This window comes from Rhinolophus hipposideros, assembly GCF_964194185.1.
Source record: "Rhinolophus hipposideros genome assembly, chromosome: 9".
In the NCBI taxonomy this organism is placed as follows: domain Eukaryota; kingdom Metazoa; phylum Chordata; class Mammalia; order Chiroptera; family Rhinolophidae; genus Rhinolophus; species Rhinolophus hipposideros.
The window spans coordinates 47,449,668-47,464,686 of NC_138055.1; the positions used below are offsets into that span (position 1 = coordinate 47,449,668).

General features: G+C 34.7%; 1 protein-coding gene across 3 annotated transcripts in view; it reads right to left on the reverse strand.

Moving 5' to 3' along the window:
• Positions 1-15,019, reverse strand: part of NELL2 (neural EGFL like 2) — a 313,554-nt gene that overhangs the window by 80,432 nt on the left and 218,103 nt on the right. For all 3 annotated transcript variants that reach the window (XM_081060876.1, XM_081060877.1, XM_081060875.1), the window contains exons 15-16: positions 10,817-10,939; positions 7,891-7,986 (exon numbers count right to left, since the gene is read on the reverse strand). In XM_081060876.1, the coding sequence (XP_080917002.1) occupies positions 7,891-7,986; positions 10,817-10,939 (219 nt within the window). The remainder of the gene's footprint in view (positions 1-7,890; positions 7,987-10,816; positions 10,940-15,019) is intronic.

The following is a 15,019-nucleotide window of genomic DNA, read 5'->3' on the forward strand; positions in this document are numbered from 1 at the left end:
GAAAAAGCAAATGAAAAATTTCTCTGAAGGGAAGAGACTTCAGGTCTCACAGGTCAATGAAGATACAGTCAGAAGTACAAAATGCACATGAAAACACTGTATCACGAGCAAAAGTCAGAAAACATAATAAAAGGCAGATTTAGACCCCCTTGACTTCAGCCAATATGATAAAGATTATAAGTTTGTTTAAAATTGTGAAAGACAAAAGAAGAAATCAAAATCACAAGAAAGGAATAAAACTAAGGGGAAAACTACAAAAAGATTTGAAAAAGAGAACTCCTAGAAGTTAAAGATAGTTACTGAGCTTAAAAAAAAATTCAATGGATGAGCTAAACAGAGAATTAGACAGAGCTGAGAAGACATCTAACAAACTGGGGGATAAATATGAACAAATTATGAAGGACATAACACAGAGAGATAAAGAGATGGAAAATACTAAAGAAAAGCTGAAAAAAACATAGAAAGATAACTGCCAAAATATATCTAATAGGAAGTTCAGAAGGAAAAAATAAAGAGAATGAAAAGCAGTACTTAACAAGATAAAGACTGAGTTCCAAAATTGATGAAAGAGATGACTCTTCAGATTCACTAATCTAAAGGAGCTTCAAGCAAGATAAATAAAAATAAATTCATGTCCAGATACAACGCATTGAAACCACAAGCCCCAAGGTACAGGAGATCTTAAAAGTAATTAAGAGCGAAATTGTTTTCAAATGAATTACCACTGAACTGACAGTAGAATTCTAAACAGAAACCTCAGAGGCACCAAAAGCAATGGAATGCTTCACAGTGCTTAGAAAAAACAATCTAGAATTCTATACATAACTACATAACTAACGTAGAGTCAAAATGGCACAAAGCCCATTTCAGACCAAAACTGAGCATTTCCTACTAATAGACCCACTCTAAAAGAATACTAAAGCAGGTCTTTCAGGAAAAAAGAAATAAAACATAGAAGGAAGAAATGTAAGCCAAGAAGCAAAACTAATTTCAGCATAAATAAAATGTACCTGGATATATTCTGAATTTGAGAAGACAAAGGCCCTGATAGCTGTCCACATCGTTATCACTTTCTAATGTGTCTACACAGTATCAAGTTTGTACCACCTCTAACATATCTATGTATAAAAACATTTAGAATTTATGAAGTAGAATAATGCAGAACAGTCCCAACCAATGTATAGAGACGACCAAAGGAAGAGAAAAATCTTGTCCCCAAGATGTATGTTCTTATTGGCAACCACAGAGCTACAAATTAAATTGAGTAGCAGGCTCCTTTAAGACTGGCTTTCCTATTTGAGTCATTCTGTCTAATAAGGACACATGAATAGTATGACTGCCGAGATATAGTAAGGGAAAAAGCAACGATTGGGGAAGAGGTACAAAGAAAATTTTATTTTCATCATATGCTTTTGTCCTTTTAAATTTAAACCATGCACAAATATTGCTTATTCAAAATATTAATGCAGTACTCAGCTAATTAATTTTAGAATAATATTTTTAAAATCTAAAAAGTTATTTTTTTGGTTTGCTTTGAATAAAGAAAGAGGGGATGCAGATTCTAAGAATTCCAGGGCATAATACAATATAAGTTATATTCAAGGGTGATCCATTGGAAAAAAATATCAATATTTTTAAAGCCAAAGTGAAGATCTTTTCCAAATTCCAAATAACTCCTGGGGACTTTTTTCATGGAGATCTGCCCTCTAACAACTTGAAAGCATTTTTTTTTTCTTTTACATTAACTCCATGATGTATCATTTCCAATGTTAATTAGGTAGGCCTAACAATAAAAGAGTCTGAAAAATTTCCCCATCAGAGTTGTTATCTATTATACATGACTGATATATGCAAAGAGTGAGTAAGATTTTTTCCAATTAACCTGAAGGACTTAGAAGAATGACTTTGCGATTTAACACCGAAAACTTTTAACTACTTTTTGAGTAATACCAAGATTTCTATAAAACATTAATTTTTAAGATTTGCATTAGAACTAAAATAAAGCAATTTTAAGGAAATGCAAAGAATGCACATTGCTAAATTAACCATTTTAAACCATTAAAGTGCAGTAAAATTATACTTAAAGCTGGTTTATAGATGAATCAAGAAAACTGGAATCATTTATTATTCTTAACTCTTATTTTATAACATCTCAGGGTATCTCCAGTTAACTCAAGGTCTAAAAACTTCAAACAGTTCTGTATATAAAATTTTCTTAAAATGTATAATATAATCACATCAGGTATCATGGTGCTGTGTGCCTTGCTCATATGACTTCATTTAATCTCCAGAACTAATCCATGAGGTACATATTGTCATTTTCATTTTATACAAGTGAAAATTAAGGCATAGAAAAATGAAGTAACATAGAAAAGGTAACAAAGCTGGTCAACAGTAGAGGTAGATCTCATAACAATATCTCCCTGATTTCAATTTTTGTGTTTTTGCCCACTAAGTGTTTCAAGGAGGACCAGGGTTTGGCATAACATTAAACAATCAAAGGATTATTTAAAAGAGGTTAAGTTTTACCAACTTAAGGAGAAGATATATCTTAACTACCCAAGTTAATTCATATGCAGGATATGGTCAAATAGCCGACAGAGGTTTGTTTGTTTGTTTGTTTTCAGTAGTTGTTTTTTTTTAAATTTTATAACAGGAGAAAGTAATATTGGGATCTAAACCCCTAATTTATTCAAAGTTCACAAATACATATCCATTCATCAAATGTAATTCAATCACTTCTATCAATAGAGACCAAGTTTGAAGATCAGATGGGTTTCAGCAAGTATGACTTGAGATACCGTTTTAGGCAGATTAACAGATTGCTCCATGGGTACAGATTACAGAAGCCACCAAATTATCTGCTGTGTCTTGTCTCTTCCCTTGAGAAATTCAGATCGAAAAGTTAACTTTAATAGACACTGTGAAAGATCAGAAGCTGAACTTCCTTCATCCCAAGTTTTCTTTATTACAAAAAGGTTATTTAATGATTTTTCTAAAAAAAGATCATCTTTTTTGGTAAAGCAAAGATACCTACAGTTTTTATTTCTTTTGAACTATATTATCTCACAATTTTTACTAAATCTCCCTTTTGTCCCATAAAAACATATACAGTAATGGAATTTTATTGCAAGTCAATTTGGTTAAAAAAAAATAAAACAGGTATAGTATGTCAAAAATGTTTGAGAATTTTCTCTTGCTTCTGAATTTTTTCAGTCTTTCCTATAAAACAATATAAAACAACATAAGCTTCTGAAAAAATATGCCTTTTAAAAAAACCTATGTAATCATGAAATTAAATCAATATATTCCTTTAAATGATGGAAAATGTGCTAATATAACTGTAGCAAGAAATTTAATACATTCTGACATTAATAAACTGTATATACTACTGGCAAACTAACTTTGTTACTATAAATGAATTAAAAGATTTTTACCACCTATACCATAATAGTAATATACTTTTTAAGTCAATCAACCTAAATTAATTTGAAGTTACCTTTGAAGTAAAGAAACATTCATATATACCGCATGCTTCATTTTATCATTTTGAAACTACAGATATTAAAAAGCTACAAAACCACTTAGGAATGCACCTTAAATTTATATTCATTTTACTACTCACTAAAAATAATTATAATCTCATTTCATGTTTTGATCTGTGGCAAAGAAACCCATTATTTTACACACTGGGGGGAAAAATAGCCATTTATCACCAAAATGTCTGATCTCCTTTTCTTTGATATTACAGCATATTTTTTTTAGCTTCTATTTGATACCAACATTTCCCCAGTTACAAACATTTAATTTGATTTAAATCAGCAGTTACTTATAGGGAACTGTCAAATCTTTTGGAGTTATGCTTTAAATCATGACTGAAAGATTTACTTTTAGTATAACGAGACAGCTTTGCATATTAATTAGAACATCAGACACATGTTCGCTGAGGTTTAGCAAATGTGCCATAAATACAGTATGGCAGTGATAGAGCTGTTAAACCTCAGCACATAGATTCCTAATACATTTTATTGAGTTATCCAAGAAATAATTACTCTGCTAGATCCAAGTTAAACACCTGCTGGAATATTAGGATGTTTAATTAAAACTGAAGTTATGTTGTACATGTGGGTGATTTTACACAGTAGCTAAAAAAAGGTCATGAAAAATTAATTTTAATCTGTAGAAAGCATACACATAGTCCCTTTGTAAAGTTGGTACATGGATTCAACCATTTCACTAATATACATATGATGCAGAAATAGACGAAATAAATTAGGGAGAGTGGGTTCAGGGGAGAATTTTCTCAACTAAAGTAACAAGCGTTGGTAAATATCTTGCACATTAAGATTGTTTTTCAAAAATCAATAATCCTAGTACTTCATCTTGAGTATTTCCATTGTGAGGGCCCAACAGGTGGTCACTGGGGCAGGAATTAATCTCTTTTCTAAGCTACCAGGCAGCACCCAATACTAGCAGGCCAAATTTAGGCCATTCAAATTCTTAGGATCTTGACGATCCTGATGCTTTCCCTACCTTGGGAGAGAAAACCTGCCACAGTCTTCACTGTTAAAGACAACAGGATTATTTGGCAGTTGAAGGGTGGACATAACAAAAGTGCAGACCTCATGAGGGACAACAGTAGAATAAATTCCTGAGTATGTAGCATGGCATAGGAAAAAAGGGGAGAAGGAAGGGAGGGGAAAATGATGGACTAGGGATCAGAAGACCTGCGTTCTAAATGGCAGATCTGTATCTACAATGAAACACCTTACATAAGTTACTTCACCTCTCTGCTTTAATTACCTTATCCGCCATGAGACTACAGGACCAGAGGATCCCAAAGCCCTCTTTAAACTAATATTCAAACAAGTCCAGCAAATATGTAAGCAACCACAACCTCACTTAAAATACATCACTTACGCCTGTTCATACACCAAGCATCTGTGGACTGTCTAATAAAGTGCAGGCCTTAGACTATGTCTTGAAGATTCATAAATGAACAAGATTATCCCCTTTACCCCCATGAAACTCAATGTCTTGGAGGGTGGGGATGAGTTGTGGAGACAGAGGGTCAAAAAGATGAAAACTGGGTAGATATGCAGAGCCCAAATCTTGAAGGGCCTTATATGTTCTATAAAAGAGAGGTGACCTTTATCTTGAGGGTGTTGAAAGATACTGAAGTTTGTTTTTTTTTTTTTCAGTATAGATGATATGATAAGACTTGTGCTCTGAAATTCTGTGGAGAGTGGACCAGAAAGAGATACACCTGAAAACCCTGAATGACAGTAATACCAGACAGAATGGAAAGAAATGGACCCTAGTAAAGAGAAACAAAAAGACTTGCATGGATGTGAAATGGGATAAGAGGGGGATGATTCCTTGATTATTGGCCAAGAAAACGTGATGGGTATGTTATTTCACATGGGTCTCTTCTCATCTAAAGTTATTTTTTAAAAGGGCACATCTATTTATAATTGCATCAGCAAAAGTGATGGTGTTGAGAAGTGTTGGGTTAGTATCTAACCTAGAACAATAACCGGGACAGATGCTAAGAGGCAAGTAGTAGCATTACATTTTCCCAGACAGGAGGCAGGAATGCTTGCTTCTCAAATAGTGAAATATGGTCTTGGGCCAAGAGATCCTAGAAAGCAGATATAAACTATGACACATTGTCTTAGAGCACGAATTTTACTCAATGTATGTAAGTTAAGTATTTTCATATATTATGAAATAGAAATAAATGACTTTTTAGGATAAAACAAGAAATTTGAAGAAATTTTATTTACCCTTGTGCTGGGCCATTCTAGGACCTCCCTGGACAAAGACAGTCTCTCTTGTCTGTCATTAGAGTGACTTCAATGGAAACTTTAAAAAGCACTGATACAAGTAAAAAGCCTGGGTTTAGGAGTAGAAAGACCTCTGTATTCAGGTGCAAACTCTGTGAACTTAGAAAATAAAAATTAATCACTCTGAACCTAATATTCTCATTTATAAATGGAGATAAATGTCTATCTTGGAGGAGACCTGTGAAGAATAAGTTGATATATAGAGAGTATAAGACACTAAGAAGTTATGTAACTTGTCCAAGGCCACATAACAAGTAAATGGTGGCTAGATTTTGAGCCCATATCTGTCCTTCTCAAAGAAAACTTTAAATGTTACAGACAGCTACTTAGAGTAATTCTGGGATCATCTTTTTATAGACTGGAAGTTCAGGGATAATTAAATAGAGAAAGCTAAATATATTATTGGGTTATTTTTAACTTCAGTATTATTTTACATTGCTCAGATTAATTTTACATCATTTCAGATTTTCACAGTCTCATCGCATAATTTTTTTTCCCAGCAGAAGAATGATATGTATGATTGGGCATGGCCATTATTCACCACAGATTTTCTGGGACAGCCTTTATTTCATCATTCCACATCACTGACATGCCATAAAAAAGCCAGCATTTCAGTATCGACTCTGTACTAGGAGCAGTACACAATACCATATTCAGGAAACATGATCACCAGAGGGGTTGAGACACAGGACCACAGTATACCTTGATGTATGTGAATGTACTGGTGGAGATGACGGGACAGAAAGTTTGTAGAACGATTGCATTGAAAGAACATGATTTTGATCTAGTAAATCCTATGATAGTGAATTACCAGAAATCTGTATTTTTAACAAGTTAACAAGCTTTATGGCTGATTCACATAAACAATGAGCTTGGGAATTCCAAATTTAGGAAATGCTCTCCTGAAGAAAGAGTCCCACATATCAAAAATGGCCACTATGTGTTTTCTATTAGAGACTTTTGTAACCTATTAGTCACTGAAGTTTGAAACAACACCACTTAGGGTACTTGAAGAATGAAGTGATCTAGTGATTTAAGCCCTTCTGTGAGCACCCTTCTGTGAACAGTGACAGCATCTAGTCGGTAAAACTTCCCAAATGGAGCACAACGTTTTCTGTCTCACATTCTGATCTGTCAGTGTTTTTATTAAACCAGATGACTTTGCAAGTGGGATCGAGGCAGAACATGCGTTAAAATTTATGGAAAGCACTGTGACCTGGCAACCGCCAATCGCTGGTGGCAGCAGCTTTCTCTTAGGGATTATAACCAGACTTCTGAGGTCATCTGCTATTAGAACCCACTTGACCCAAGGGAACTAAACTACTACTGACACGATTTTAATTAGAACCTAATACTAGAAACACTTTTTTATTCTTAAGGTATATTTTCCACTGAAGAAACATCTTACTTTTGGTCATAAGCTATATACAGACCATATATAGGAGGGTAGATAGATAGATAGATAGCTAGATAGATAGATATTTAATATTTTTTAAAGTTTCTAGCATTGGTAGCCATGAGAAAGAGTAAGTTTAAAGTGGACTTGAATGAGGAATAATTAAGGAACAGAAAATTTTTAATATTTTGTAAATAAACAACAATAAGTGAATACTGCATAGGCTAGGTAAAATTTTATTTAAAACTCTCAAATGTGGATGCAGGAGGTAATGTGTCCTAGGAAGTCAGTTGGCCATAAGCTTGAAGTCTATGCTTGAACGGTGTCATACAGATTCCAGAAAAAAGACTCCAAATGAGTAAAACAAATTATGAAGCATAAAAGCCTTGGCAATCCCACACATCTTTCTGAAAATGTTCGACAGGCTTCTAGTTACAGTAGCTGCAAAACCTCCTGAGAGTGACTCTGGGGAAACACCCAGTGAATATGCACCACTGAAACCTGCTCTCTCCTCCCTCCTAGCACTTCCTTATTAATAGCTCCATGCTTTGAGAGCCCACTTGGAACCTGAAACATTATTTTACTCATGGATTACTTTATATATTGGCATAAAAATTGATTTTCTAAAAGATGAAATGATATTCTTACCTGTTTCACAACTGGGTCCAGTGAAGCCTTGTAGGCAGGCACACACGTTAGCGGCAATACAAGCTCCTCCATTCCTACAGCCATCTTTGCAAAATGCTAAAATAATTTAGACACACAATTTTAGCACTTTGGAAGTAACTAGTTCCGGATAGTCTAAACCCAGCTTCTCTTTGTTCCCTTGGAGATGTGGACATCAAATCACAAATGCTATTAGAGTTTCATATTCATACTCTATTTTCCATACAGGTAAGAAAACAACACAATTTGTAAAAATAGTGTTCTTTCCAGTGGTAAAGAAATATTTCACCTGTAAAATAAAATACTGAACTCTTTGTTACAAAAAAAGTTACCTTACACAACAGGAAATGCATTAGAATTAGGATTGTATTTCACTGTAACAATCTAGATTGAAATTAAACCTAAAAAAAATGGCAAGTATCCTAGACAGTTTTCTTAGGGAGCAAACCACTATCTAGAGAATAAGATAAGGAAAGAGGAAATGACTGAATCCTTTGAGAGGCTCTGATCATCCTACACACTAGCCAAAGTGCCAAAATATTAGAGAAATGCCCTATCTTTCAAAAAGTTCTAAATAAGTCCTGGTGATGAATTAGCCAATAGGAAGAAGAATCTACACAGTGGTGTTCAGAAAGTCTTGCATTGCCCTGCTAAGGATAGGTCAAGCTATAGGTTCAAAGGCAAAGAAACTGCACAGTCTCAGGTCTTAGAGTGAGTTTGCAAGTGAGTAGGAAAAGGAGTCAAGGTCTGAGCCCATTGCAAGGGTGATCTTTGGAGATGCCTTCAAAGAAGGTGAGAGAAACAAGATAGGTAAGAAGGAGCACCCTTAGAAGCTTCTCATACCACTTCAGCTTGTGCTTTGGCTCTGTGAGGCTCAGCGGCTGGCAAGGTCTGTCATGAATAAACTGGACCAGCTTGTCACATCCATTGGGACAAAAGCTTTTTCTCTACTTTTCTGGCATGTGTTTCCTCTAATTAGTTAGAATATACTTTCTCAGAGTGGTAAAATGTAGAAATCTGAGATTCAGGTGCTGAGTTCAAAAGGAATGCGGCCCAGAGAAGCCATTTGGCTTCTTTGGTTCTAAGTCCTAATCTGTCTTCATCTTAGGCAAAAATAATATTTGGTCATCAAAGATTTGCAAAGAGATTGAGAATGTAAACCTCATAAATAATAAAGGTACATCCATCAGACCATGCATATATCTTCCTTGGAGTAATCTGCAAGGTGTCAGCCTGTTCTTGCAACAAAGGACCCAATGATTCACACCCTACATCTAAACTACTTATCGCTCAGCTTTTGACACTCACAACAGAGATATACATGGGGACTGAAGAGTCTTTATTCAGGCAACCTGTAGCCCAACTTCCAGAAAAAATTTATAGATCCTTGAACATTCTCCTTCTTTCAAAGATAATAATTATCCATCTATATCTTCTCATGACCTCAATAGTTCTTTATGCTATAAACTTTATTCTTCACATGTAGTCAGAGTTAGAGTCACATAGGAATAAAAGAGAGAAGCTATTGGGCTTGTAGATGAAATCTTAAACCCCAAAGAGTCAGAACATCCATATGCTTTGGGGAAGTCCTAAGCCTTCAGTGACACTGTACTATGCTATAGACTTTAAAAGTCTGGCTTTTCTCAGGATTTGTCTAATTTCTCCAAGGAAATCTTTGTGGGATTCAGACCCCCAAATTAGTAGGCCTTCTTCACAGTGCTCTAAATTAAAGATTTCCATAGACTTTTACAAACCAAAGTCACCCTCTTGGCCATCCATACCTGCACCCAATGTGTTATTACAGACCAGGTCCTAAGACCCTCACTCTGGGGCCACTGCATTAACAGCCATCCCTTGTCATTTCCTACCTCCCACACATACAGTGTTGTAGCCAATTGATATTAGCAAACTTCAGGATGACAGAGACAGTGTATTTGAGGAATGGCCAGTTTTGAAGCTTAAAAAGCCTAAATTAGACAAATCACAAATAAACTACTTATCTGATGTAATAAGGATATGATATGATATAATAAGGAAGAAGGATTTTATCCTAAGGGAATTGGTGGTGTTTCCAAAACAGAACTCTTCTCTCCCTCGTGAAGTAGGATATAAGCTGGGATGATGAAGGAAAAGAGGGCGTTGATGAAGACCGAGTTAAAAGATGACGGTGAACTACAGTTGGAATATTCACTGAGGCAAATGAAAGTCTGATCTCAACAGGACATTGAAAAGAATCACTGATTAGTATTGACAAACTAGCTAACATGGGAAACTACAACACATACAGATCCAATATTCCCAATTAATTAGTACTCAAAGCTCAAGAGAGAGGGCAGAGAAGAAAAAAACTGTCAGACTTACTCAAAATGGAGATATTTCACAGAGGATTATGGTAATAGAACACAAGGGCTGATAGTGCAGCCAAAAAAAAAAGAAAAGAAAAAAGAAAAACACTGGCATGTTTGTACTAAAAAAAAAAAAAAAATCTAAACCTGGTAAATTGAACGAAAAAGAAGTCTCAGAGAAATCGATGCTCAAGAGTTGTAGAAAGAACAGCAGAGGCAAACTGGAAGCAGAGGGACCTGGGGTTAGACAATAAAATATTGAAGTTTACAATTTCAAAGATGGGGGCAGTGCTGTATAAAAATGACCGGGATCTGACCTGCTAGAAAGGAACAGAGACGAAAACCATGGTGAGTGAAGTCAAGAAACATTAAGTCAAAATTATTGAGCAATTTGTCCACTGGAACACTGATGTAATCAGGAGGAAGACTACGGACCACACTGTAAAGCTCCCAGTGACTGGAAAGTGCCCAGAAGTAGGTAACAGTGACGAGAAGGGGTGGAGGGAAGTACAGATGGATTATATTATCCCTAATGGAAGAGTTGCTGGCGTTAAACCTCTTACCTTTGCACGTGGTTCCATTCCCTGTGTAGCCTGGTTTGCAAACACAGTTGTGTCCTCCAACAGTATTGAAGCATAAAGCATTTTCATCACAGTTGTGCTGATTTGTGCTGCACTCATCATGTTCTGAAAGGAGGAACACAGTTTTGTTACTCAAAGACAGATTTTCAAAGACATTATATTTTAAACTGTACCTGCATCTTGTTACTGTATGGTATTTTTTTTCAAATACAGACATATACAGATGATGTATTTAAGAAGAACTCATATTTTGAAGTATTGTATACTCCTGTTGAAGTACATACATAATTTACACAACCATACACCTTGAAAGCAAAAGGATTTGGACAAAAGGCCCACCGGTAGTAGGAAGGAATAGAAGAGAAGAGGCAAGGATGGGGATTAATGCTCAGAAGCCGATCCCAGAGCCAGCTGTGTAGGGTCTCTGTGACTAATATTTGGGGAGTTATACCCAGGAAAGAAATCTGCCACCTAAGTCTTTCCTGTAGTGTGAGAAGGGTGATGGAAAAGGATGTACAATTGTATTGCTCTGTAAATCCTGACCTACAGGATAATAGAGTTGAAGCTTTGGGTGGCAGGTGCCATCACAGCCACATCCACACTTGCAAGGATAAAGATACATATGCACACTGCTAGGGAAATGTGTGACCTCCTCAGTAAGTTCCCTCCTTCTACAAAGAAAGTATCATAGTCCTGTTAAACCACCAACTTGTCCTTATAAGATATGCAAATATAAATTTCAAAATACACAATCAACACGATACCCCCTTTAACTGTGTGTAACTTGACACATTTGTAAGCACTGACTCATTTGATCCTCCGAGGACCCCTGTAAGGGAGGTACACCTCATATCATTATCACCATTCTAAAGATGAGTCAATGGTGGTTCAGTGCTTAAGGAGCCGGCCCAAGTTCACAGGAATATTAAAACCTCAGAATTCTAGCTCAGTGTTCCGCAAACTGTAATGTACAAATATAGTGAATATGAGAAAAAAAACAGATCTAACATCAAAATCAAGATGAGCAGAAATGAAATATAAGTGAGGAAATTAGTGCATGCAAATTAGTGCAGTCATCCCAAATCCCTGCACAAATATTATTTTAAAACAATATTGTATAATTAAATATAATTTCAAGCCATTAATTCACTATTATGTAAATCATCAAAGCAAAAGTAAATATTTACCTTTCATTTTAGAACTCTTTGTATTCGAGGCAATATATATTATTCCAGACACTATATTGTAATAGTAATATACCTGTAACTTTGAAAGACCTTTCTTGTGGCATATATAGTTGAGAATAGACTAAAATCACTAATTTCAACTAATAAAAAGTAATGCTCTGTGTTTTATTTTTCAAAAATAAAGACTAACATTTCACAATTATATGTCTGTCCTGTGTTATATAAGCACAAAGTTATGGTAGTTTTAACTATAACCCTGTAATCATCTTATAGATTATTCCCAATAATTTTTCAGAGGAAAGAGAGATTTCAATCACTAAGGTTTTAGAATTGCATGAACAGATATCTTATTCTCCAAATTCCTGGCTGAATTTTCCCAAATTGTACAAAATTCCACCCTTATTATCTAGTATCAGAACATTTCATAGTTTTTATAAATTTATATATATTGATGATAGTTTAGAAAACAGCTGGACTACACATGGGTCTTCTAATTGGGGCTACCCTTGGACCACCATAAAATTTCAGAGGGTCCAGAATGGGCGGCCAACCTACCTTTGGTTCAGCTGCTCAAAGCAAAATAAATCCTCACTCGAGGTTTCATCTCCTGCCAGTTCTGTTCCCAGTGCACTTCAAAGCACTGTTGTTCATCTATAAATCTCTGTATGGACAGTCATAGGCCCCTTAAAGACAGCTGCTCATTGAATTGATGCTGTTTTTATCCCTGCCTTGATTGTCTTCTTAATTAGACTGTATACTCATTGGGTAGAGAGGTAGGGCCTGACAAGATACAGTTTAGCACCGAGTATGATAATGTTCAATAAACATTAATTACACACCCTGGTATCTGGTTTCCACTGTTGCCATTTACTCTCGTGCTCACTAAAATGAGTAAGTGTGTTCCTAAGCAAGTCAAAGGTAAAGACAGTCTTTAAACATATTGTTCTCTTCGGCTGAAGAGCATACCCCCATGGATTCTCCTGGAAAACTCTTACTAGTTTGAAGGATTACACTAAAATGTCACGTCTTACGTGAAAATACATTACTCTATCTCTCCTGCAAATTTAGGGGTTGCTGTCTGTTTTTCTAGCACATACACAGGCTCTGTTATTGTATTTTATCATAACTGTCTACTTCTTGTTGGTCTTCCATCCTCAAACCTCACCTGGGATTGTGAGTTTTTGAATAAGAATTTTGCCATTTTTCATTGTGCTAATTTCAGCATTCAAAGGATGGTTCTTGAATAAGTGATTGAAAGAATGAATGACCAAATAAAGAAAGCTAGGACCTACTTCCTCTGCCATTATTCAAATCAATCCCAATTTGTTCAATTGTAAACTGGATGCCCATTGGGGAAGCTATTGAAAACCTACACTGTTTTTACTGATTTCATTATGCCCTCCCCCCCAATTTGGGATATTTCAAATATTAATTAAGGTAAAAGAACATATTTTCAAAACAGAAAATATCAATGCCTTTAAACTATCACTTTAAATTTTTTACACTACTTATAATAAAGTTGGTTGTACTTATAATTATAAACTAAAGTAAACTAAAATATAATTATCAACTAAAGTAAACTTTAAAAATGCTATAATCTCACAGAAGAATTAACTTTAATTTCATAGCCCTTCACAAAACAGAAACTGAAAGAAGCAAGAAGCAAATATTTTGTAAGGTCATCTCAATTAACAGTTAATTATTGCTGCCCCATATCCAATTTGGTCAAATGTCAACTTCTTTCCCTTTCCTTGACTCACATAACCATAAAGACTCCACTACCAACCCATCCATCAGCCTCTCTATTTTTAACACTTCCTCCAATATTTCCAACATATAATAAGTAAAATAAAATAAAATGAGGGAAATACGAAGACAAAATTTAAATCAATACTATGTTCCAGTGTTTAAGAAGAGCATGTCAGAATGTCATACTGAATGAATTCCAAGTTTTATTTCACATGTACTGAAACACAGACATTTGAGATCTGATGTTCAGAATATTCCATAAGATTCAATGCGATTTTCACATCCTCAGTAAAATTTGATTGTTCCTGTGATATGACAGTCCAAGGAACAGCTAGGATTGAAACCAAATGTACCTCTTTCTGACTCTTCTTTATGAAAAATATCAGAATTGTACCTTTGAAACTTACATAATTTTACTAATCAATATCACTAGCACATGATTATTTTAATCATTTTTGTATCTATATTAAATTTAAATAAAATGAAAAAAATGAATAAGAATATAGAACGAAATATCATCAGTCAACGGTGTTAAACAAAAGTAATATGAGCACCAATCATTACAGTACTTATATATACAATCAATAATTTCATAGTGATAGCTGGCAAAGGTTTGTCATGTGTGCCATAATTCGTTTGCTATGAATTTTACAAACTATTGAAACTGATTTCATACCAGTGACAAGAGTCAATATAGTAAAATTCATCTACAGAAAGTAATAATATACACACCTGGATTCATCTAAATGCTGATGTTACATATAACAGCAATATTTTAGTTTCATTGATTAATGCCTAACCTGGGTAGGTTAATATATCTAAAACCATTTTAAGACTCCACATCCAACAGTTCATCAGTTATAATAACATATAGTTGGACTTAAATTGAGCTTTAAATTTGGTTTTCATATTGAACTGTTTCCAGAATAAATGTACCATCTAGAGACAAAACAGCCACTCTAAATTTCACATAGCTTTTCCCACTATGATTTCAACGCAGACATACAATACACATAGTATATGTTTTAGTCAAGAATTTCACTATGATACAAAATGCAAATATTATAGAAATTAGCAGTAAAAAGTAATCTTTTAAATATATCTACGTTTAAATTTAATTGAATACAATCTTCTTCAATGTCTATTGGATATTAGAATCTGCTTGAGATAAAAAGATGATTATGAACAGTACCTGCTTTCAAAGAGCTTATAGTTTAGTTGAGAAGATAGGACAAAAACACAAGTGCCT